The sequence below is a fragment of the Grammomys surdaster genome, unplaced genomic scaffold, assembly GCF_004785775.1.
Source record: "Grammomys surdaster isolate TR1022 unplaced genomic scaffold, NIH_TR_1.0 309, whole genome shotgun sequence".
In the NCBI taxonomy this organism is placed as follows: domain Eukaryota; kingdom Metazoa; phylum Chordata; class Mammalia; order Rodentia; family Muridae; genus Grammomys; species Grammomys surdaster.
This window is the reverse complement of record NW_021604728.1, coordinates 1589675-1612870: the sequence shown is the minus strand read 5'-3', so window position 1 is coordinate 1612870 and position 23196 is coordinate 1589675. Positions and strand designations below refer to the sequence as shown.

Below are 23196 nucleotides of genomic sequence, written 5' to 3'. Positions count from 1 at the left end.
TCAGCATAGCAGAAATGACTCAAGGGGGAAGCTGTGTACAGCAGGGAGAAGAACCAGAGGGGTAAGGCTATCGAAATCTACTGGAGCCCAGATGCTTCCATCATGAGTCCCAGATTCTGCACACGGAGCTGCAAGATTCGGTGCTGCCCCTGCTAGCTTCAGCTTTACCTTGGCCTGGTCGTTCTTTGTTGTGTCTTTAGCTCTCCTTTTTTGGAATGGGGATACATTTTGTACATAGAGCAAATGTCTATAACTTTGTGAGTATGTGCACGCACGCACGCGCACATACATACGGCTCAGAATCCAAGACACAGAAAAAACTCCATACTTGCACTTCTGAACAATGTTGGAACAACTTTTGAGATGGACTAAATGCATTTTGCATTGGGACCAGGAGTAGAATGATGGGTTTGGGTTTTGAGTTGATACGGGGTGAAGTGTGATAGCTAAGATTAACCTGAGAGGATTTACGACTACCTAGAAGGTACACTTTAGGATGTGTTTCCCTTCCTGGATGTGAGCAGCACTGCCCCATGATGTGAGGTCTCAGACAGAATAAAAAGTAGAAAACAAGTGAAGCGCCAGCATTCATCTCTGCTTCCCGACTGTGGGCGCAATGTGACCAACTGCCTCATCCTCCTGGGAACAACACGCCTTCTATGCCATGATGAATCATATTCAAACTGTCAAACTGTGAGCCAAAATAAAACCGGGGGGGGGGGGGGCAAAGTGCGAGCACTCCTAAAAAACCGTGATGGGGATGCTGAGGTGTAGCTCTCTATGCTGGATGGCTCTGTTGGGGGTTCAGGTGGAGAAGGTCTCAGCTTCCCTGGTCAGGCTAGACACTGGGAGTTTGACCATGCTCCAGTGACCATATGGACAATATCAAAATGCATTTTTTTCTTTCTTTTTTCGGGAGAAGGGGAAAGGTCAGGGAGGAAAGGGGCAGACATGGGAGGACTGGGAGGTGAGCACAGTCAGAGTGCATGATGTGAGATTCCCAAATAATCAATAAAAATACTATGTAAAAAAAAAAAAAAGATAGGGTCTCTCTAAACAGCCCTGGCTGACCTGGAACTCACTATGTAGACTAGGATGGCCTCAAACTCAGAACCTGGCTGCCTCTGTCTAATAATGCTCAGTCAAAGAGAGTCATCTGCCTCTCCCCCCAAGCGCCAGGATTAAAAGTATATACCACCACACACAGAAATAAACCCTTCTTTAAGCTGCATGTGCTAGGTGTCTTGTCACAGCCACTAGAGAACTAAGCACCATCACTACCCACTAAAGCTCCACTCCTTCCTGTCACCTGTTCAGCTTGGCAGCCATCCCTCAAATGGACTTCTCTGTCCTGACAGTTCATCCACCATCCTACACTCTTTCTAGAAACCTCGTCAGCTGCCTGCTGGGGAGGGAACTACTTGTCACTCCCACAAAGACACAAGTCAGCATGGTTGTTAAGGCAGGAACAGCACCGTCCTTTCTTCTCTGTGTGAATGTTAATTACAGCTTACAGCGGTATTCAGAGGAGAACCACTGTCTCCTACCACTCAAACAAAGGCATGAAAATTCATGAAGAGAGCCTTGCAGCCAGAGTTACTCCCAACCATAACCCGCAGCCCACCATGTGTATCAAGGAGGAGAGGACAGAAAGGAACCAGAGCACCACACCTGGGCCAAGGCAGGGCTGCAGGAGCCTCAGGCAAGTGCCAAATGTAGGCTGGGTTTCTACCCAGTTACCACATAACAATGAGATACTACCTCAGGGCTGTTTGGGACAAGGAGGTCTGTCCCTCCTGGTCAGCTGAAACTCCTAATGGCAGGGGCCCAAGGAGAAGCAAACTAAACAGGGTAAAGGAAGCAGGAGCCTAAGAAGATGCAGGTTCAATTGCCATGATATGCACAACAAAGTCTTAGGATAGTCCACTGAGCCTGGCCCTAGAATGGGGGAGGGTCTCAGCCACAAGGATGTTGGGTACCAAAGGTGCCACTGGAGGCTGGGTATAAGCTGCCTGAGGCATGTACAGGTAGAATCACATACAGGTGCTCCACTGGCTTCTGCTGACACATAGCTCTTGTATATTCCATGCATGTGATGACTTTATAGTGGGCATCCATCAGCCCTTGGATGTGAGCACGTGTATTTTAGCACACCTGCATGTGCCTGAGTGTCCTGCAGTACACGCTGGAGCCAGGACTCACACACAGTTCTCGGCACCCTGATTTCTCCTCAAACTCCTACCTGGGTCCTGTGAGGGTGGTCAAGTGCCATGGCACTGACTGGGCTCTGGCTGTCCTGGGACTCCAATGTTTGGATTCTGGCTTTCATACAGGCTTGGGACTTTCCAGAGAAGAATCTAGGAAAGGGAGTGAGACTACATGGTGCCAGCCTAGGGGATGCACTGCCTCTGCAGGTATGGAATGGGCAGAGGCTCACTTTCATGCATATTCTAATTAGTATGTGGGGTGCCCTATGGGACTCAGAGTGGCTAGTGAGGTCACGCGTTGAGCTCAACACTGAGAAGTTCTGATGACCAGACTGGGATTAATACATGAGCCATGTGGACAAGGTCACTGTTCACTCTTATGCTTACTTCTGAGAGTGAGTCAATGAAACTCTTCCTTTCACTCCCTACTTAAATGTAGTGAGTTTGGCAAGCCAGTCCATCTACCCCATGCAGCTAGGTCACCAATTAGGTCCTCCCCATGGCTGCCTGGTATCCTTAGGAACCAGGCAGCTCACAAGTGGCTCCATAAACTTCTTTCCCACTTGACTCTTAGAGCCTTGAAGCTGATGAACCTTTGAGGACAAGAGTTTCTGTCTTAGACTGCGGGTGCCAGAATGTGAGGCAGAAACTGTGGCCACACACTCCAAGATCCCCTGTCCATTTCAGAGTTGAACTAGAGGCTTAGAGGGTAGAGGACCTGCTGTGGCAAGGCAGCCAGCAGAGGCTGGGACCTTAGTTTAGGCCCCAGAAACAGGTTCTAGGTGCTATCTAGTAGAAACATATATTGGGCTGGTAACAACTGAAGGTGAAGTCAAGCAAGGCAATTCAAGTGTTGCTATTCACTTCTAACATGCTAAAACCCAGATAATGGTCATCAGAAACCAGGAGGTGCCAGGCAGAATGACATCCCTGTCCTTCAGACTGTGGACACTGCCTCCTGTGCCTCCATACAGTGACTACAACAGAAGGCCTTGTGATGCATACAACAGACCCAACCTCAGCAGGAAGGTCAGAGTCAGGAAGCTGAGCATTTACTATGGAAGGAAGGAGTAGAGACAGGGAAGGGGAAAGCCCTGGGGAAGTCACAGACAAGAGATGGCTGGGAAGGGAGGGGGTGAGGTGACCAAGACTGAGGACCAGTGATAATATTGGGTATGCTGGAGCCACAGGTAACTGAGGTGAGGATCATGGTGGCTCTGCTGGACCCAGGCTCATGTGGTATGTTTTGAGGTGAGCCCATAGGACTTGATATGTCCTTGACATGTGGACATGTGAGGGACACGGATACAGTGGGCCCAGCATTTGGGGATGAACGGAGAGCTATATACAAGTCTATATGTCTATATACAGTCAACTTCTGAGATAGGACTGGCTGGGACAGGACTTGATGGACAGGGTCCTAGGACTGGGCCATCGGGACTTCTGCCTCAGGTTAGAATCAATGGTCTACCCACCCCCATCACTTTCCCCCTCCTTCTCTAGCTGGGTCTCTGGCAGGCACTGGTACAAGCCGGATGGGGGCCACATGCCTCATTCAGATCTCATCACATACCTGGTCATTAATGGGGAAACTGAGACCCAGAGGGATAGGGTCAATCCTCAGGCACAACTAGTGGTGACCAAGTCCTGGATTTAGGTTGGACCCTCTGCCTGAGGCTATGAAAATCATACCTGATTAATTACATAGTATTTGGTAGGCCTGAAAACTCCACTTCTATCTACTCAGCTAATTTACTCTTTGAGTGTTTAGGCTTTAAAACCAAACAAAGCACTAATTATACAATCAACAGTCAATTAAGTTAGAGCAGCTTAATAAACCATATGGAACAACCCATTGTGGGACTAGTTGACCGCTCATGCAGCTATGGTCTCTGAATGTGCACACCGACTTCCTGCTTGCTGGTCTCCCCTGTAGCCTGAGGATTCAGTACAGAAGGGCTTGGGGACACTGGCATCCTGCCTCCTGCCAAACCTTAAGATGCAGCCTGTTCAGGAGCCTTGACTATCAGTTGCCATCAGTGGAACACGGAGCAGTATTTGTGAGAGATCTAGAGTGAGTGGCCCCTTCTCTAACCAGGCTCAACAATGTGAACTCATTCCTCAGCTGTGAGGTCTAGGCCTCAGCTCACTTAGCAAATACTCATGACCCCGGTGGCTCAGCAATGATGTCATCAGCCTCTCATGGAGACAATTCTACCTTGAGGTCACTCTAACAAGGTAAGTAAACCAGAGTATGATGCCCAGAGTCACTGACAGTTGTCTGCAGGGTCACTGCCCTGGAGGGTGCTCTTCTTGGCTCTGTGTAAGAACTGGAGGGCAGTCCTAGAAAGGACACTTGCCCAGCACCTTCTATCACTCTGGAATGTTCCAACAATTTCCCCACAGCTAAAAACCTGCTTAAGCTCAATTTATGCTTGGTCCTAATTCTATTGTGAAAAGTGTTACTAGTTTTCTCAGATTGTTTTTTATATTTATATAAAAATATATAAAGTATATAAAATATATTTATAAATAAATATATTTTTATATTTATATAACAGCAAGGAAAATCTAGACCAGTGTTTCCTATCTACTCTCTCTGGGGTCACCATCTGGGGAAGCACGGAACACTGTACTTAGACCTGCATCACAGATCATGCTCCACAGGGTCATATGTCTGGGGCACATGCTGGTTCTGCCTTTCAGACTCAGCCTGACACTCACCACACAAGGGATTCTGTGTGATTTTGCTTGGAGCTTCCTTCCTGTTCTCCATTCATGTCTCATTTTAACTATATTGTTGGTTTCATGATCTTTGCGTTCCCAACCTACAGAGAAGTATGTAAGCGCACTGCTGCTTAAGCTCCGCCCCCTCCCACTCATACCTGGACATCAACCCATGCTCCAGCTGTCTACCCGACTCTGCTTGGAGCTAACCAGGACACTGGATGACCTTCCTGGTTCCTACAAGCCTCTGTGACTGTAATTACTGTAATTACAGTCACAGGTAATTACAATCATACAGAGGTACAGTCACAGGCACACACTTGAAAGAGTATAGGCAGCTCCTGGAACATTCCCTCCCCAATGCTCTAGGTAAGTAACTCTGGGGACCCCCACAACCAACTTGAGCATAGGGCCTCCACCCGCACACTGTGACACTAATAGCACAGGGCCTCCACCTGCACACTGTGTGACACTGTCTAACAGCACAGGGCCTCCACCTGCACACTGTGTGACACTGTCTAACACAGTCCCTGTTCTACTTCCCTTGCCCATAATATCGACCTTTTGATATTCCCACAGACCTGGTCCTGTGAGGTTTCTATGACCCTTTAGCCTTTACCACAGTCCTGGGAACTACCAATGGTAGCTGTGCCCAAGCCTGGTACTATCACCCTTGCTCTCCCATCCCCAACAGCACCCTAATAAAGCCTTGGTTCAGACAGAGCTGCTCTGGTTGCTTCCCAGATCTTCTCCATTTCTTCCACACAAACTGATGTTCCCCATTGCTCTTAGCTCCCATCCCAGCACCCCAGGCTAGGCTGGGATAATTAACAGGCCTGTGTCAGGAGATAAATAACAAATGGCCAGGCCTAGCATGCAGCTGACCTTTCTCAGAGTCCACTATATTAGTATATTCTCAAGTTGTCAGACTGAGACTGCTAACGATCTCATGAATTATTTATCAACAAACTCTTAACTAACACTCATCCCTAACTGGGGTGCCACAGCAGCTCTGGCTTGTGCTCTGTTCTGCAAAGTCACCCACTGGAGGACCAAGGACCATCACCCAATGGGATCCCAGTTTTCCTCCCATCAGCTAGCTGTGGCTTCTGAGATAGAGGGACCGTCTCCAGTTTTCAACCATGGCTAGTCATCGACCCTTAACAGAAATCTTTTAGCACAGGTTGCTAGGAGGTGCTTAGGGTGTGGAAAGGTGGGGCAAGAATTCAGGAACCAGGCTGCCCTGAGAGGCCTGCTATTGTTCAGGACTGAACACATGGAACTGGCTCCCTGTGATGACAGGAAGCATTGGTAGGCCCAGGAGGGACCATGGAAGAGTAGGGTGCCAGGCCACAGCACTTCTAAGTCAGAATTGCTGGGGGTGGGGGGTGCTCCATCTCCTTGTTGACCCTCTGGCCTATCTGTGGGGACCTAAGACCATGGAGTGGAATGATGCAGCTGTACTCAGTCAGCATTCAACTGCCCAAAGGGCCTAGTGACTCCAGCCTGAAAGTCAGGACCTGACAGGTTTCTGGGCTAGGGAGAGTGTGGTAGACCCACAGACCCTCCTTACATTCAGCCATGGTACACAGTGTTGTCTGAAGGTCTCATGCCTGATGTCAAAAGAGCCTAGCCCTGTAGTTCCACTGTCAAACACTGGGGAAGCTGGGCAGAGAAGTAGAGCTTCTAACCAATGAGCTGTTTCACTTCTCACTGAGCAAAGCTCAGTGGCACAGGCACATAAGTTAGGAGGGAATCATCTCAGAGCTTTAGACAAAAAAGGAACTGACCCCAGGAAGGCAGCATAGGGCATAGGGAGAGCAAGGGAAGCCCCTGAGGAAATTGCACCCTTTTGGAACTAGGTATATCCCAAGCCTGGAGCAGCATCACTGGCTTGACCTGGGCCTGCCTAGTCTGAGTTAGCTATAACTAGCTCTAGTTTCCAACAGCCTGGAGATATCTGACTTCTCAGGGTCTGGCAGACCCTGAGAAGGTGCCTTGGAAGACCCTGCCCAGGACTGGGTGCAGACATGGTCTAGATGGCCCAGCCACCAGCTTATGTCCCCATTCTGAGGGTAGAGTCACATTATGGCTGAGTGACATAAATCATGAGTCAGGAACAGTGACAGGACCTCTCAAACCAGAGGCCAGTGTGAACAGAGATTTGGGGTAGTCTAGGGTAGTTTCTAGGGGTAAAATGGGACAGGGAAGGACTATGCCCATTGTCCCCATCTAGACATGGCCCTCCAGGGGACCACTACTTCCCTATACAATGCTCATATCGGGGATTTGATGTGTGCCTGTTTCTGAATCTGTAAGTTGGACTATGCCTCTTTCAAAAGTCAACTGCCACTCTGAAATAAGATATCATGGAGGAACTTTTAGAGATGATGAGAATACTGTAGGAGAAGAGAAGTCCTCAGAAGTCCTCTGGTTCGTGTTGCACCTACATCACCTTCACACAGAACCACATACCCACATGTCATAGCTAATGTCCCTGCCCCAGCATCATAGCCTATGGCTAGACCATCATCTCCCAGACCCTACAAGCCTTGCCTACGCATTGGTGGATGGTAACTCCAAGATCATCAGGGAGACATCTCCAGAGGTGACCCAGCTGCAGCTGTGCCTAAGCCACTAAAGCTGTCCTCACCTGGCACCTCTGCCTCAGTCTTGGGAGTCTCATCTTCTTTACCCTCTAACCCAATGCATGCAGATAAGGACAGGTCCCTCCCTCCACACTCCACTTCTCTGGGCTCCTCATCTGGCAACACCCACCTTCTTCCAGTTTCCTGAATACACCAAAATACCACTGTGTAGACCCCTCACCCAACTGCTTGCCATCTCTCCCCTGAGTCCCACCCCTTGGCCACTGGAGTGGTCTTTCCACAATAACCCAATGCTATCCATCCCTGACCACTAGGGTGGCAATATTATAACTCTCCAGCATAACCTGGTGCCATTTTTCTTCCTTCCAAGTAGTTACTATGAGGTCACTTATCTATCTATGGGGGGGGGTGTGAAGAGAGGGTGTGGGGGTGGCAGGGGGTAGCAGGGGTGTTGTGTTTGTTTAGAGACAGAGCTTCTCTGGCTGTCATGGATGGACAGCCTGTAGACCAGGCTGGCCTGGAACTCAGAGATTCATCTGGCTCGCTTCTCTACAGGGTTGGGACTAAAGGCATGAGCTACCACTGACGGTTTCACTTCCCTGTCTTTTGTGTGCAGTATCCCTGCAGGATCAGTTTGTGTGCAGGATCCATGTGGGGCTTCTTCTGAACTGGCAGCCACATCTCTAGTCCAACCCTGGGGAGGGATCAGCGGAGCACAACTAACTGTGCCCAAGATGCTGCGCTCAGACCTGGTCATTCTACGAGGCTGACGAACGGGGAGGCGGGGGTGGGAGAGGGGAGTGGGTTTAGCTGCTACTCCAGCTTTAAAGACTCCTGTGCTGAAGTTAGGAGGAGAAGTGTAGGTGCCCCCCAATCCTCTGCCTGGCTCCAGAGAGGCTGGCAGGTTTATTGCTTTTGTTCAAATTATTATCACTTGGAAGTGGCCCTAGGAACAACACAATGGATGTCATAAACCTGCCTCATGAATACAGAGCCTACACTACAGGGCTGCAAGGGTGGGGCAGACATGTTACTCTGACCAGGATAGAGGTACTGGCACAGGATAGAGGATAAAGGGGGGGGGCTCGCTTTTGTCACTGGAAGGCACGAGGTAGAACAGGTATATCAGAATGGCTACGTTCCCCTCAGGACTTGAGGAAGGGATAACAGGTCCACCCATGTATATTGTTAGCCTGGGCTCTATGGCACATGACTACCTTGGGCCACCCCTATGCTGTTCCCCTTTTGATGCCTCAGCCACCTGACCAAATGCTACACCTGGCTTTAAGCACAGCTAAGCCCTGCTTCTGAGGAAGTGGTTGTATGATCCAATGCCCACAGAGATTCAAGGCTATCCTCCTTCCAAGGCAGAACAGCCCTGGCTGCTCAAATCCCACTGTCTGGCTCTGCAGTGCTTGAGCATAACCTAGGGACTCAGTGACACTCACAGGTATTCCAGAGGCAGGCAAGTCCCTGCTTTGGGGGAGGCAAATACGTTCTTAGGCCATTGCGCAGATGAGCAAGCCAGTCAGTCCCAGCTCAGCCAAACCAAAGCACAGCACCCAGACCCAGAAGGAAAACAGCAGGGCCGGGTGTGGAGCCCAGCAGCTCATAGCACTGGCATATCAACCTAAGAGAGGCCTCATCCCTGGCTCCAGGAGAAAGAAGAGTATCCATGTGATAAAGAATACCTTCCATGGCATTCTTGGCCCTCAGACACCCTGCATAGGACACTGTTGCCCACTCAGGACTCTCTGGCTGAAACCTCATGTGGAGAGCTGGGTTATGAGGAGCCACGCTGGCTCTCTGCAGGCACAGAACAGGTTCACATGGTCTGGAAGGAGGGAAACACAGTCTCCACTTCTTCTACCTCTAAGGACCCAGGGTAAGATTAGTGCCACAGTGACAATGGAGACTTTCCCCAGCAAAGAACCGATATGGGGGTGGTGACAAAAGGATGCTCATGGTGCAGGCACACCAGAGTGCCAAGAGCTCTCTAGACGGACCATGCTCCAATCCAGGTGGCCCGTGAGTGTCCTTCACTAGGTGAGGGTCGCCATGCCAGCCACACAGAATGGGTACAGGGGCAGGTAGTAGCCTCTCTGGGTTCTGGAAGAGACCTGTTATCCTTTCCAAAGACTGTAGCCCTTCCTTTGACTATTCCTGTAGTCAGACAGGGTTCCTACAACCTTGAATTCTGCAGAGACTGGCATCTTGGCAGAAGGCAGAGGCCAACACCCAGGGAGCATGTGGTCTTGAAATCTTCAGAACAGACACTCTTCCAGTAGTGGACAGTGTCCCTGCTCACACTCAATCTCTAGGGATCCTTCAAGTTGTGTAAGGGACTCCCAGGCTCACAGGAGCTTAGCTCCTGGGATAAAACCTTTGTCTCCTGCATGCTACGAGCCCTGCATACTGCAGACAGTCATTGTGTGTCCAGGCCTGGTGTGGCCTCTGTGAAAAAAAGAGAGGTAGGGTCCCTGTAATCTAAATATCAGCCATGAAGACCATATGAGGTGACCCTGAGGGTCTATTCACAGAAGCACCAAGCACCAGCCTCAGTTTGACAATACATAGATAAAGCCGGCTGGCCTGGCAGACACTTAGAGGGCCCAGATGCTGGGGAACAGCTATAGGTGTTCTTCAGTATCCTGTGTGAACTCCTGATATGTGGACTAAATTTCTCACAAGCTTCATGAAATCACCCTGAGGGTTATTTGTTAGGCAGTCATGCTACCTATGTGATGAGGGGCTTCTGACACAGGAGCGTCACCCTGTCTGTCTGTTAATAGAGCAGAGGACTGCCCTGGCTTTTAAGCCACACCAGGTGCCACAGCCCTACCAGCACTCTCCTGTACATTTCCCGATTTGAAACGTGCGTGTGGGGGGGGGGACGACAGTGAGGAGTGCACCCCAGGTTCATCAGCCCCCAGGGACTCTTTAGTGTAAGGGTATTTAGTAGGATGTGTTGAGAAGGAAGTAGCTCACACAGGTATTAGTAATTTACAATCTAACAATTTAAAGTTAATTTTTGAGGGACTAGAGGGATGGTTCAGTAGTTAAGAGCAGTATTTCTCTCTCTTGTAGAGGATCTGGGTTAAGTTTACAGCACCTACAATGGGTGGCTACCTCTAACTAGGACCTAAAACCCTCTTCTGGACTCCAAAGGGACCTAGAAGCACATAGTACACATACATTTATATATGCACACACACACACATACACACACACATACACAAAATAATTTAAAAGAATAATAAAGAAAAGAAGAATAAAAATAAGAACCTTTGAAATTGCTCAAAGGCAACATAATTATAATAATCAGCTAATTATACCCACGCCAGGTGCCAGGACTTCTCTGGCAGGTACTGCTTGCTGGCGGGATCCTTATCCCTTCTGCGCCTGGCCTTGAGGTTTGCTCTCACACAAAAGCATCCTCACCTTCTCGACCATCAAGACTGGGAAGAAGACAGTGCGGCTTTCTCACAACATCCTATTCCCCTGCAAGCCTGCAGGACTATCCTATGCTGCAGCATGGCCAGAGCTTCTCTGGTCCCACTGCCCAGGAACCTCACCTCCATGGCTTCTTCATCAGAACTTTCACCTGCCTGTGGCTCCTCAAGCATACTTAAGCTTCTACTGAAGGGCCTTCCTATGGCTGCCCTTAGGCACAGCATACACAGGCCTACCCCTGCCATGTGATGAAAGCAAGGCTACACCTACCTGGCCCTTCTGCTTCCCCTCTCACTTCCCACCCATAACCAGGCTCCCCACACTGGGTACTGAGGATGCTCTGGAAGTATCTGTGCCTCACAGGTGCAGAGGTTGCCTAAGACCAGAAGCCGAGATATGGCTGACTTGATGGGAATGGTGTGATGGAGGCTGGAGACTTTTCTAACCTGTGAGGCGAGAGTTGCTTGGGCAGCCATGCATTTGTTGCCATCACTGTTGGACTCTGAGCTGTGTGCTACTGTAGCTGACACACAGGAGATGCTCACTGAACACTTACTGAAGGAGAAGGATAAAGAAATGAACAATTCCTTTCTCATATCTGTAACTCGGTCCCTACAATGGAAGAGGACTATAGGGAGACCACAGGGAAGGCTGTCTGGGAGCCACCAGGGCTCCTGATGGTGCTCCAGGCACCAAAGTGGAGGGTCTAGGAAGGACACTCAGACAACAGCTCCTTTCTAACAGTGACAAGGTACTCGGAACTTTGGGGCAAACAGCCATGTGGAGAACCACGGGTTGTGTGTGGGTAATGGAGGGAGATGTAGACCTTGGACCCAGCTAGCTTTCCCTGAAGCCAGAGCCTGGCAGGTATGTTCTGTAGCCTCTTCAATCCTTGAAACCTCGTCTGAAGAGCAAGAGTAATACCAAAAATTTAACTCCACATATAGGCTAGCTAGGTCTCCAGTCTGCGTCATATCAGCACTGGTCAGTTCAGCTCCACTGTGGCTACCTCCATCTTCTCTGCTCCTGATCCTAGACAGTATCTACACTTGTTAGGCATGGACAGTTCTAGAACATTCTTAGTACTGAGTGTAGGGAGGCCAACTGGCAATTTTTATGTATAGAAATTGTTCTCATTTCTTTTCATGAAGGAAGCCTCTGAGCCCCACTTTTCAGGAGACACATCATCACTCCCTTGGCTGTGAGCAATCAAATTAAGAAAATCGCTTTCTGACTAATTTTATGGTACTGACAAACATTTGGTGGCATATTGGGGAGGTGGTGCCTACCTTTCAGAATGAACGCTATTAAGGATGAGCAATAACTGGGGATTTTTCTGGGGATAATTCTCAGCAAAATTAACCTACTTTAAAACACAGTTTGCAGGTTGGAGATGTAGTTTTAGTGAAGGAATGCTTGCCTAGTGTGTACAAGGACCTGAGTTCAAATGCTAGTACTATAAAACTAATTCATTAATTTTTAAAAACTGGAGTCTGAAGCTGGGCATGGTGGGGCATGCCTTTAGTCCTGGCACTGGGGAGACAGGTGAATTTCTGTAAATTCTACATAAATGGATTGCTTGACAGTGACAGGTACACAGAGAGGACCTTATCTCAATACAAAGCTAGGTCAGAGATACATACTGGTGTCAGCATAGTGACGCTCTGGGGAAAGGAGAGGAAATGCTCAGGTGGGGGCTGGCGGGAAAGCATATATCCACATCCACACCAGTGCTGCAAAGCCAGAGTTGCACACACATGTGGTGAGAAATTGGGATTCCCTGAGAAGCCAGGGGGGCACATGAGTCTATAGATATGCAGGAATGCATAAACTACAGATGATAAAAATAGATACACAGGCCAAGGAAAAACAACAGATATGACACATAAAAGCCAGAGAGCCATATGATCTAGACAATGCATGTAGCCCCAAGCAACACACATTCAAATATAAACTCTTGCTGATAAGACTGGGCACTGTCTCTTGCTGTCTGCCTGGAGCTCGGCTCCATCTGAACCCATAGGACAAATGGACATGAGGTCCCAGATGGAGATAGCTTGCAAGCATCAGGGCTCACAATGGCCTCTGGAACAGGAAATTCTACACAGGAAGACCTTAGAGATCTGTCAATTCAAGCCAGGTCTAATACATCTGCATATGCTAGGGCTTAGGGTATGCAGTTCCCTGCAGTCACACCGTAGACCAGTTGCTTCCCTTCCTGCCACCATCTGTCACTCTTATGCAGCTGCCACAGGGGGCTAAACTACAAGCATCTGGCAAGTTAACTGTAGGCTTTTTGGGAAAATTGAAAAGCAGGGTCTTGAGGAGAAGTCTTGTATGATGATTGTGGACTTGGAAGCACAAAATTGGCCAGGTAGCTCAGAACAGTGATGCCCCAGATATTCCAGGGGACTCAGGTCACAGGCAGGCCAGAGATCACTTGTTATCAACTTTGATTAGCTGCAGAGCCTCTGTCCAAACATTAGTGTCACACAGGGCCACAGCATCAGGAGTATGTTCCCCAAGATGTAGCATTCTTCCTATCCATGGGATGCTTCAGACCCCTGGGAATTTAGACAGATATGAGGGGCCTAAATTTAAACCTGTGCCCAGGTGCTAGCCCAGATATACATGGCTTGACTCCAGTGCCAGCTGCTGCAACTCTCATGGTTCTGAGTACTGCCAGCCAGTTCTGGCACTGGAGCCCTCTATAAAGATGGCTTACTTCCCAGTGTCCAACAAAGTCCTGGCCACAGAGCCATTCTCAGGATCATCAGGACATTACACAGGAGAGAGTGACGGAGAAGGCCTGTCCATCAAACTAAGGGCATCACAATCACTCTCAAGAGCCACTGTTCTCAGTGCTCAGGTGTGAACAAGGCTGCCCAAGTCCCACCATGAAAGGTCACTTTCAACGGCCTCTTACAGGAGTTACCTCTCCAAGGTGTCCATAGTCCCTGTGATCAAAAGCCCAAATACTGGATATTTTCAGTCAAACCCATGCTGGAATGGAGCAAGGTCTGATGAGCCTTGGCTTTCTACACCTTCAGTGGACAATGGAAGAGGTGAGGTTAGGGGGGTGGGAAGTACAAATGAAGAGAGAAGAGGCCAGGCTCCTCTTCCAGTCAAGGTAGGTAGCCCCACCTTTGCTCTGGCCTCTGAAAGGTCTACTGACCCTGAACTGCTGCCCATCCCAATTCTTCCTTGCTTTCTTTCCAGTGTCCAGGAATCCCAGGGTAGACACTAAGGTTGGAAGACCTGCTCCAATAGGCCCCACTGGGTAGCTAATGGGTTAATTACATACCTCCATAAAAAGCCACCTTGATTTAGAGAGTGAACTAGGCAGGCCCCTAACTGGCAGTAAATCAGGGCTACAGGGATGAGGTAGGCGGAGTCCCAAGCCCCAGCCCTCCAATGAGCCAAAACGCCTATAAATCTGCAGAAATGGCTTTTATGAAGCTCTGGGTTTTATGATGTCGTTAATGTTTCTCTTGATACTTAAGGGAAAATGAAGTAAGCCATGAAGAGGTGCAGGAGTTGCTCTGGTTGGTGCCAGGGCCACTCCACAAACTCAGGGAGATGAGGGGCTTGCCTGCACCTGAGGTTATGCCCCTAGTGGACCTCACTGAGTATGTGTCGAGCCCCTCTGGTAGACCTGGGTATGCCTGCTCACACAGGGATGTTTGCAGCATGAGCTTACTGAATATGCCATCCTGCCCTGACGGGGCTCCCCATGAGCCACAAGCTCACCATTTGGGCCCACATTCATCTCCCCACAGTCTCTGCACACGGGAGCTTTGGATCTCTCAGTTTCCAGCCTAAGCCCGAGCCCCTTCATCAGAGGCAGATGGGGCCGAGAGCTGGAATACGGCTGCTCACACACCACAGGCATCTTTGATACCAAAGACTCTTGGTCCCTAGCCAGACCTGCTCGTCTTACCAGATCTGGACCCTCCCACTTCCTAGTACCCTGCTCACCTGCACAGGGACCCACTCCAGGTTCCTGGCCAAAGTCCTGGAGACTCTGCTTTATGTGTGTGTCCCAAGCTCAGTGCCTGCCAGGAAGCTGCTGAGGTCAGAGCCAACCTGGATTCTAAAGGGGAAGATTCCAGGGTGGTGGGATCCTCCAGGCACTGGAGCTATGAAGCAGCTTTGGCTGAGGGATGGCCCTGAGACAAGGACAAAGACAGCAAAGGAGGAGGGGCAGGAGACTTACTGAGTAGCCTCTCCCAGAAACCGCCTGTGCCGAGCTCTGTGGGAAAAGGAAAAAGACAGTCAGTGGCAGGCTAAGCCACAGCCAGCAGCCCCAGCAGACAGGCAACAGACCCTGGGGCCAGTAAGGCCTCACTGGAGACGGGAAACAAGGATGAGCAGAGTCTTCTCCTGCACCAGAGAGGTCCTGGAGCCACCCCTGAGGCAGTAGTCTCTCTTCTGATGTAGCCAGGCCAGCGGTTACTGCAATAGCTCTGGGTGGCCCTCAGAGATGCCCCTAGCCTATCCATGGCTCCTTTGGGACTAGGATGCTAACTAAAACTGTCCCCAAACATGCAGCAGGAAGACACTGGCTGATCTTTTACCACTTCCACTGGAGCCCACAAGGAGGCCCTTCTGGAGGAGGGTAATAGCATGGGACCTAAAGGCCCAGCGGCTTGAGGGTTAGCCAACAACCATAATGGAGGCTGGCGTGAGGACTCAGGAGCAGCTCAAGGTGCGAGGGATTCCATAGCTCCAAAGACAGGCAGGCCATAGAGCAGGTTCAATCGTGTGTGTGTGTGTGTGTGTGTGTGTACATGCAGCAGAAGAGAAGCTGTGGAAGGACCGGGTGCAAGGAGAGGCTGAGCTCCTGCAAAGTGATAATGGGGGTTGGGTGGCAGGAGGAACTTCATGATGACTCCTGAGACAATAAGATGGGGAAACAGTCAGCAAGGGGAAATGGAAGCTAGTAAGCCAAGCTACCACCCTCCCTTCCTTCAAAGCAATCAATCCCTGATATCCTTTCCTACAGACTACTGACAGGGCTAGGTCTATCCAGGGTCACTGCTTGGAAGGCAGAGCCTACCCAAACCTACCCCTATTTGGGTCCCACCTGCCAGCCACAGGCAGCTGATAGGGTGGGGGTGGGGCATAATTGGTGAGTTTTCAGCTTCACCTCGAGCTGTGTTCAGAATGCAGCTTCATTCATCCTGGGCCGCAATTAGAGAGCTAACTAGGGCAGCCCTGCGGCCCCAGACAATTACCAGCCTATTTTCCCATCTTGCAGCAACAAGATCAGGAGCCTGGCAATTATGCCTCCCTCTGCGGCAGCAGGCTGCACCCCCAATCCCCTATTTAAATGATAATGAGACACGACTCATTCAATTTAGTCCTTCAAAAAAAAAAAAATGTACCACCCTGAGGCCACTTCAGGAGCTGGGCTGGGTTGGTGTCAGTAGCCATCTCCTGTGCCAGAAACCCCACGGGTGGCCCCTGTTTCTACCCCAGTTCTTGAGTCCCTAAGCCTCCTTTTTCCTGACTATGCCCACTAGGCCAGCTCTGTGTCAAGCTCCAGACCCCTTCCACCTGGCTTTGTGGTTGACTATCCCAGAGACCTAGTACCCAGGGTCCTCTCAGGGGCACTGATATATATCCCCAAATTAGATCACTGCATATGCACCCCTACTCAGCACCTCCAGCCTGAGGTACCTCAGGATCTATGCCAAGATGTGCAGCTGTCTACTCTGCTTTGGGCAAGGTAGCATTTGGTGTTTCAGATGTGGCATGCCATCTATGGATTCAGACACATTTGTAGAATCATTTCTACCCAGGTATCACTGCAGAATGTTGGTGCAGCATCTGCCCTAGGGCACAAGGAAGTCCACCTTAGGGTGACAGGACTAGTTCTCAGGCTACTACAATGTGTACTATGAGATAATTAATATTCCAGATGGGTCCCGCCAGCTCCTAACCACTGCTCTTCATTTAAACCTTCCTACTAGTGAGGTCCTAATTTGCTCTGGAGAAGGAAGAGAAATTGCTAACTGCTCATGAGCAGATTCCACGTAAAATGCCAGGCACGGTTAAAGTCATGGGATACCTGCAGGGGGACACCAGGATGTCGGTCAGGGGTACTCACATCACTTAGCTGGTCCCTTGAGCTGCTACGCTGAGAGCTGGAAGCTTCAAGGACACTGTCATCGTCACTGTTCCGGTCACCCCCTCTGGCCATTGTGACCTTCATCTGGGGACAGGGAGAAAAAGTCTGAGACAAACATGCACTGACCAGTAAGACTTCCTGGCCAGGGTTATACCCGCCTCACAAACTGAAGCTAGGTTCATTCCAGGGCTAGAAGTGGCAAACGGGGCAGGAGGACATTTCCCCTTAACTTGAGGACATGAGTCTGTTGGGAGAGTCATCAGGAAGAACAGAGAGACGCAGGGCCAGGAACCCCACCTGGCTGACTGCTTGTAAATTCAACACCAGACAGGACAGCAACGAAATGCCCCAAGGAGCCACACTATCAGTGGCTCTGTCCTCGATTCTTCCAGTCACTGACTTTGAAGTTACCCCTGGGGACTGAGAGATTACAAACCAGGCCTGCTCTCCTTGCCCACAGCCTGGCCACTCTTCCTGCTGAGGCTCTGCTGGGCTGGGCTGCCCTTCCCTACCACATTAAGACATTACACCCATGCACCCACAGTGCCTCCCTCAAAAGTCACAACGACTCCTTAGGTATGTGATCTTGACTTACTTCTTGGCCTCAATTTGCCATTTGCAGGATGGAGCTGATACACTGCTGTAGGCACATGCAAACATCCTAGGGGCTAGCGGATACTGGCTATACTTAATGTTTTTACACATTCTGAGACTGTTGGTCATTTGGAACAGCCCTTAGGACAACCTATTTCACTCTCAGAGAAAGAAAACAGGCCCAGAAAAGGCTGGAACCAGAACTAGAACAAAGTGACAGATATCACTGGCCTTGGCATTAGATACCAGCACCAGCAGGAACACCCACCCACATAGCTCATAGCACTCTGGGGATATTTGCAGAGGCCACCTTCCAACCCCAGACATGAACACAAATGTTTAAGCAAGATGACCTCATACTTCTGCCCAGCACAGATCTCTGGCCTGTTGAATGGGGAACATTCTCACATCTTGCAATAGATGAGCTTGGCCTCCTCATGAACAAACTGGGTGCAGTGTTTGGCTAGCACTGAACAGTAAGGGGCTAAGTGAATGCACATGAGCATTCCTCTTGCTTCTACTTCTCCTGATCTTACATCCCAGAGCCACTGGTTTGGTCAAAGTCCTCAGAATCCAGCCAGTCATTTCACCATAAGCATGTGCCAGCCCTAGAACTGATTTAAAGCCTGGAACTGCCAACTTCTCCCCAGCCTCAGACTCGAAGGAATCCACACCCCTTTCCTACTGGAGCTAACGGAGTACCAAGGCCAAGACACTAACTGAATGTTAGTGCATGTGCAGATGGCTAAATGGGACCCTTCACCTAGGCAAATGTCTAAGACCCCAGTGAAATGAATGCTGATCTCTTTGGTCTACGTAGACTGCAGAGGAACTAGCCCAGCGCGAGGAGATGAAGGTGATCACAGTCACCGAACTAACTCTATAGGGACTTTTCATTACTAGACCAATTGAGAATCTAAACTGGTGTATCTGTCATCAGTTGGATTGCCGTGGGGGTATTCTCTCTTCTGACCCACAATGCACAAAGACTCATGGCAACTCGTGAGGGCTGAAATATACACCTATACAGTTAAACTGTGAGGACACTGGGCATGTTTTCTGCTTGACACATATATAGAGAAGCCATCTTTTCTCTAAGCCACACACTGGAGTGAGTGCTGTACCCGATGACTCCATGATGGAACCCTGTAGGTGGTGTGGGCTGCTGTCTGTTATCCTTTCTTAAGTAGTTGTCCTCAGATTGAAAACCCCACTTCCAAGCTGGAGAGATGGCTCAGCGATTGAGAATACTGACTGCTCTTCCAGAGGTCCTGAGTTCAATTCCCAGCCACCACATGGTGGCTCACAACCATCTGTGATGGGGTCTGGTGCCCTCTCATGGTATATCTGAAGAGAGCAATGGTGGTATACTCATACACATAAAATAAATAAATAAATCTTAAAAGAAAAGAAAACCCCACTTCCTGCAGTTTTATAGAGGTGAGTCCTATATTCTGGAAACCACTGTAATGACAGACACATGGGACAGCTGTCACCTTCTGTAACCAGGTGGATCCAAAACATGCTGCCTGCTTGCCCTTTGTCTTTCTTGCTTTTTACTCACTTGGAGGAAGTTTCCTATTAGCTATGCCAGAGGTTAGACGATGCCATGCTTCCAGCTCCAGCATTCATGGAAGGATGAGGTCAGTATACCTGGACCTCTGTGTCTGCCTGGAGCCAGAAGGTGCCCTGTTTGCTCCTGGGGGTCGGGGGCAGATGAGAATACCTACACTTAGATCCACCTTTGGGCCTTGTAGACCAGCCACTGGTCCATCCACTCATCCACCCAAGTAACCAGCTATCCATCAGCTCATCATCTATCCATCCATCCATCCATCCATCCATCCATCCACTCATCCATCCATCCATCCATCCATCCTTCCATCCACCCACTTATCCATCCACTCATCCACTCTTCCATCCATCCATCCATCCACTCATCCATCCACTCATCCATCCTTCCATCCACCCACTCATCCATCCACCCATCCACTCTTCCATCCATCCACTCTTCCATCCATCCATCCACTCTTCCATCTATCCATCCATCCATCCATCCATCCATCCATCCATCCATCCATCCATCCATCCATCCAATCAGCCAGCCAACCAGCCAGCCAGCCAAATAAATAGTCAACCAACCAACAAGCCAACATTCCCTGAGTTCTTGTACACTGGACTCTTTTGAACAATGGACATACAGACACACACCTCTCCATGCATGGAGCCTTCAATCACATGGCTCACAGTTTATTACTGTAAAGGGAAACACAAAACAGCCTGGAAGACAGCAGCAGGTGCTAAGGAGGCAAACTGCAGAGAAAGGTGGGAGGACCACCAGAAAGGGCTGCTCTGTGCCACAAGGCAGCCAGGTTCACCGCCTATGTTGGGCAGTATTTCATTTGTTCTGTGACGTAATCACTTTGATAGACTTGGATGGGCTATTTTGTATGTTCCAGTTTAGGAGGCTTCAGACATGCAACAGAGATCAAGGCTGATCTAGCCATTAGAAGTTTGCTCCTATAACATGTCTGGGTCCCATAGGCTTCTGTGCAACCTTGGCAGTCCAGGAGGTTTAAAGGGAATGGCTGGAAGCCAAGACTCAGAGAGGAACCATAGGTACTGTGTCTACACACACACAGCTCCCTTACAAAGCCAGAGGCAGGTACTTCTGAGCAGTTCTCTTGGGCTTGGATGTGGAGCAGGATGTCTGCCAGCATAGAGTCCAGGCAACTGCACATGCACCCCAGAGAGCACAGTTACATTCAGTCTGTCTCTCCCCTTGGAGTCCTTTCTGGGTTTCTGAGGTTACCTCTGAGACCACGGTTCTTTTACTAGTCTTGTATGCTGGCTGTGTTGATGGGAGCCTCATATCTGGTCTCTTATCCGTCCTCATGGAGGAGCTTAATTCATACACTATTTTGTGTATATATGTGTGTGAGTATGCATGTCACAGTGCGTATGTGGAAGTTAGAGGACAACTTGTGGAAGTCGCTTCTTTCCTTTCACCACTTGGGTCCCAGGAATTTGAACACAGGTTGTCAGGTTTAGTAGCAAGTACCTTTACCACTAAGCTGTCTCTTTGGCCTAGTGGATTTGGTGATTTATAATTCTCTTTTAATATTTGTTTATTTTTATTTTGTATAGAGGTGTTTTGCCTACATGTATGCTTGGTTACCATATGCATGCATTGCCCACAGAGACCAAAAGAGGTCATCAGATCTCCTGGAACTGGAATTATAGATGTCTGTGAACAACCGTCTAGGTGCTGGGAATTAAATCCAAGACCTCTGAAGAGCATCCAGTGCTTTTAACATTGAGCCACTTCTCTTACCACAGGCTTTAATTGTTCTTGACCATGTACTTGCCAAACAGTGGCCTAACCCCAAGGCATCTTTGGAGAGCACCTAGGCTCACAAGCCTAGGATCACTGGCAGCTCCAAGAAGCAGGATTAGAAGTCAAACTGGCAGCCTTGGGGCTAGAACTTTCAGGGACCCTCAGTTTGGGTGGGATTCAGCCCTTGACTCTGGGCTGTGTGGACCTATGAGGGAGTTGCCAGGAGAAAGAAGACTCCCAGACAAGGGGGCAGGAGAGTCCCAGGAAGTGACATGAGGGCGGTGGAGCAATGATTAGAGGTCTGGACAGATAGAGCTCACAAGACCTCAGAGAAAGGACAGTATTGTCCTGCTGGGTTCCCAAGCTAGTTTACAATGCACTGATCTTACAGCCCAGCATGTCCCAAGGTCCACAACTTCTGTTGGGGTAGGTTGATGACCCAGGCTGCTTCCCACCATCCAGCAGCCTCTGCCAGCACATACTAGTGAAACACTCCCTACTTCCTGGTGTGAGTCTGGGTAGGACATAGGACATAAAAACTACAATAAGCTGACAGAAACTAACACCTGGACCTGTTCAGTGTTATTCATGTGCATGTTGCCAACTGGTCAGGCAGATAAACTGAGGTACATACAGTGCAGTGCATGGACTTCTGTGGGTACCACATGTGCTAAGTAGGACCCTGAGTGTGGAGTACACTCCTTGGCATCAGCGCCTGCCAAACGCTGCAGTGCACACAGGGCTTCAGGTGACACTCCTTGGACAGACAGGAGGGCAGGAGGAAAGAGTCCTAACTCACTCCAATTAGCAGGACCAAAGCAAAGGCAGTGTTGTGTGGTAAACCAGCTTTACAGGAGGAGGAGTCCCCCAGAAATGCCTGGCAATTTCCACAGAGTTCCTCTAGACAGGGCAACCAGACTAGCAGGCTGGGAAAGGGCTCTAGCAGCCATCGATGGCGGCTCTAGCAATGAGGTGCTGCCTCCTCCCTACTCAACTCCAGGAAGCACATGAAAGTGACTGCTTCCAGGACTGGCGGCCAAACGAACTGCTGTCCCGGGCAGGATACATGTGGTTTACCCTAGTACTCAGATACACTGAGGTTTGGGGTACAGAGCTAGCCTGTCCAAGGGTTGGGCCCTGAGCCATCTGTTGCTGAGCAGATGATGAAGGACCCAAAAGTTTCCCTTTTCACTTGCAGAAGTTAGAAAGCCTACCAGAACCCAGACCCAGAGAGCACACATGGACACACATGTGATCATGTACATGCCCGAGGTTGTCCATGAAATGTGTATTATCTAGTGTACACACCTCATCTGCTCCCCAGACACCTTCACGCTCTAGAACACATCAAGGCACAAAGGCCCACTGGACCCCAGAATCCCATTATTCAGGCCGAGAACACACACAAGACAGTGGAAACAGCAACCCTGACTAAGTGCAGGGCATGGCCTGGATGGTGTGCGGAGGGTGGGTGGGGGGGGTGTCTGAGGAGTCACACACATGCTGGAACATTCACAGGGAGACAGTCATACTACCTCAAACTGTTTCACACCCAGACAAGTACTTAACTTGTGGCTTCCTACAGTCTACCTAACTTCTGCATTTGAAATATGGGGACAAGGGTAGGGAAGCTCACTTCCTGGATCGAGGTTGAGGAGTAAGGCTGCTTTCTGGTATAAGCCCTGGGAAATCCCTGCAAGGGGCAGCAGCTCCCTCAGGCATCAGACCCAGGATAGGTCAGAGAGATGGAAGTGTGGTTAGGCTCCCCATCTCTTAAGGTGAAGAGTCAGTGGAAGACACTCTTGCAGCAATGACATCCTATATATACAGTGTATCCTGTATGCACAGCATGACATCCTATGTACATATCATGCCCTGCATGCACGATGCTTCCTGTATGCTACAAGTACATCTCGAATACATGGCATTCTATGTCAGCAATACATCCTATGTGTACGGTGCATCCCATATGCACAATATACCATATGTACATGGAGTGTCCTTACACACAGTGCATTCCCTATAGATGCTGCACCCATGCTCTGGCCCTCCACCAGCCACTCTGTGCCTATTCTTTTTAGGAGATTGACCCCTGCTCCTACATCTTCAGGTCACTAACCGGCTAAGCCTAGGACT

At 49.6% G+C, this 23196-nt stretch overlaps 1 protein-coding gene across 4 annotated transcripts in view; it reads right to left on the bottom strand.

Annotated features, from left to right (window-relative positions):
• Fbrsl1 (fibrosin like 1) overlaps positions 1-23196 on the bottom strand; it is an 89930-nt gene that overhangs the window by 42041 nt on the left and 24693 nt on the right. For all 4 annotated transcript variants that reach the window (XM_028777366.1, XM_028777369.1, XM_028777370.1 and 1 more), the window contains exons 3-4: positions 17109-17213; positions 15213-15248 (exon numbers count right to left, since the gene is read on the bottom strand). In XM_028777366.1, the coding sequence (XP_028633199.1) occupies positions 15213-15248; positions 17109-17213 (141 nt within the window). The remainder of the gene's footprint in view (positions 1-15212; positions 15249-17108; positions 17214-23196) is intronic.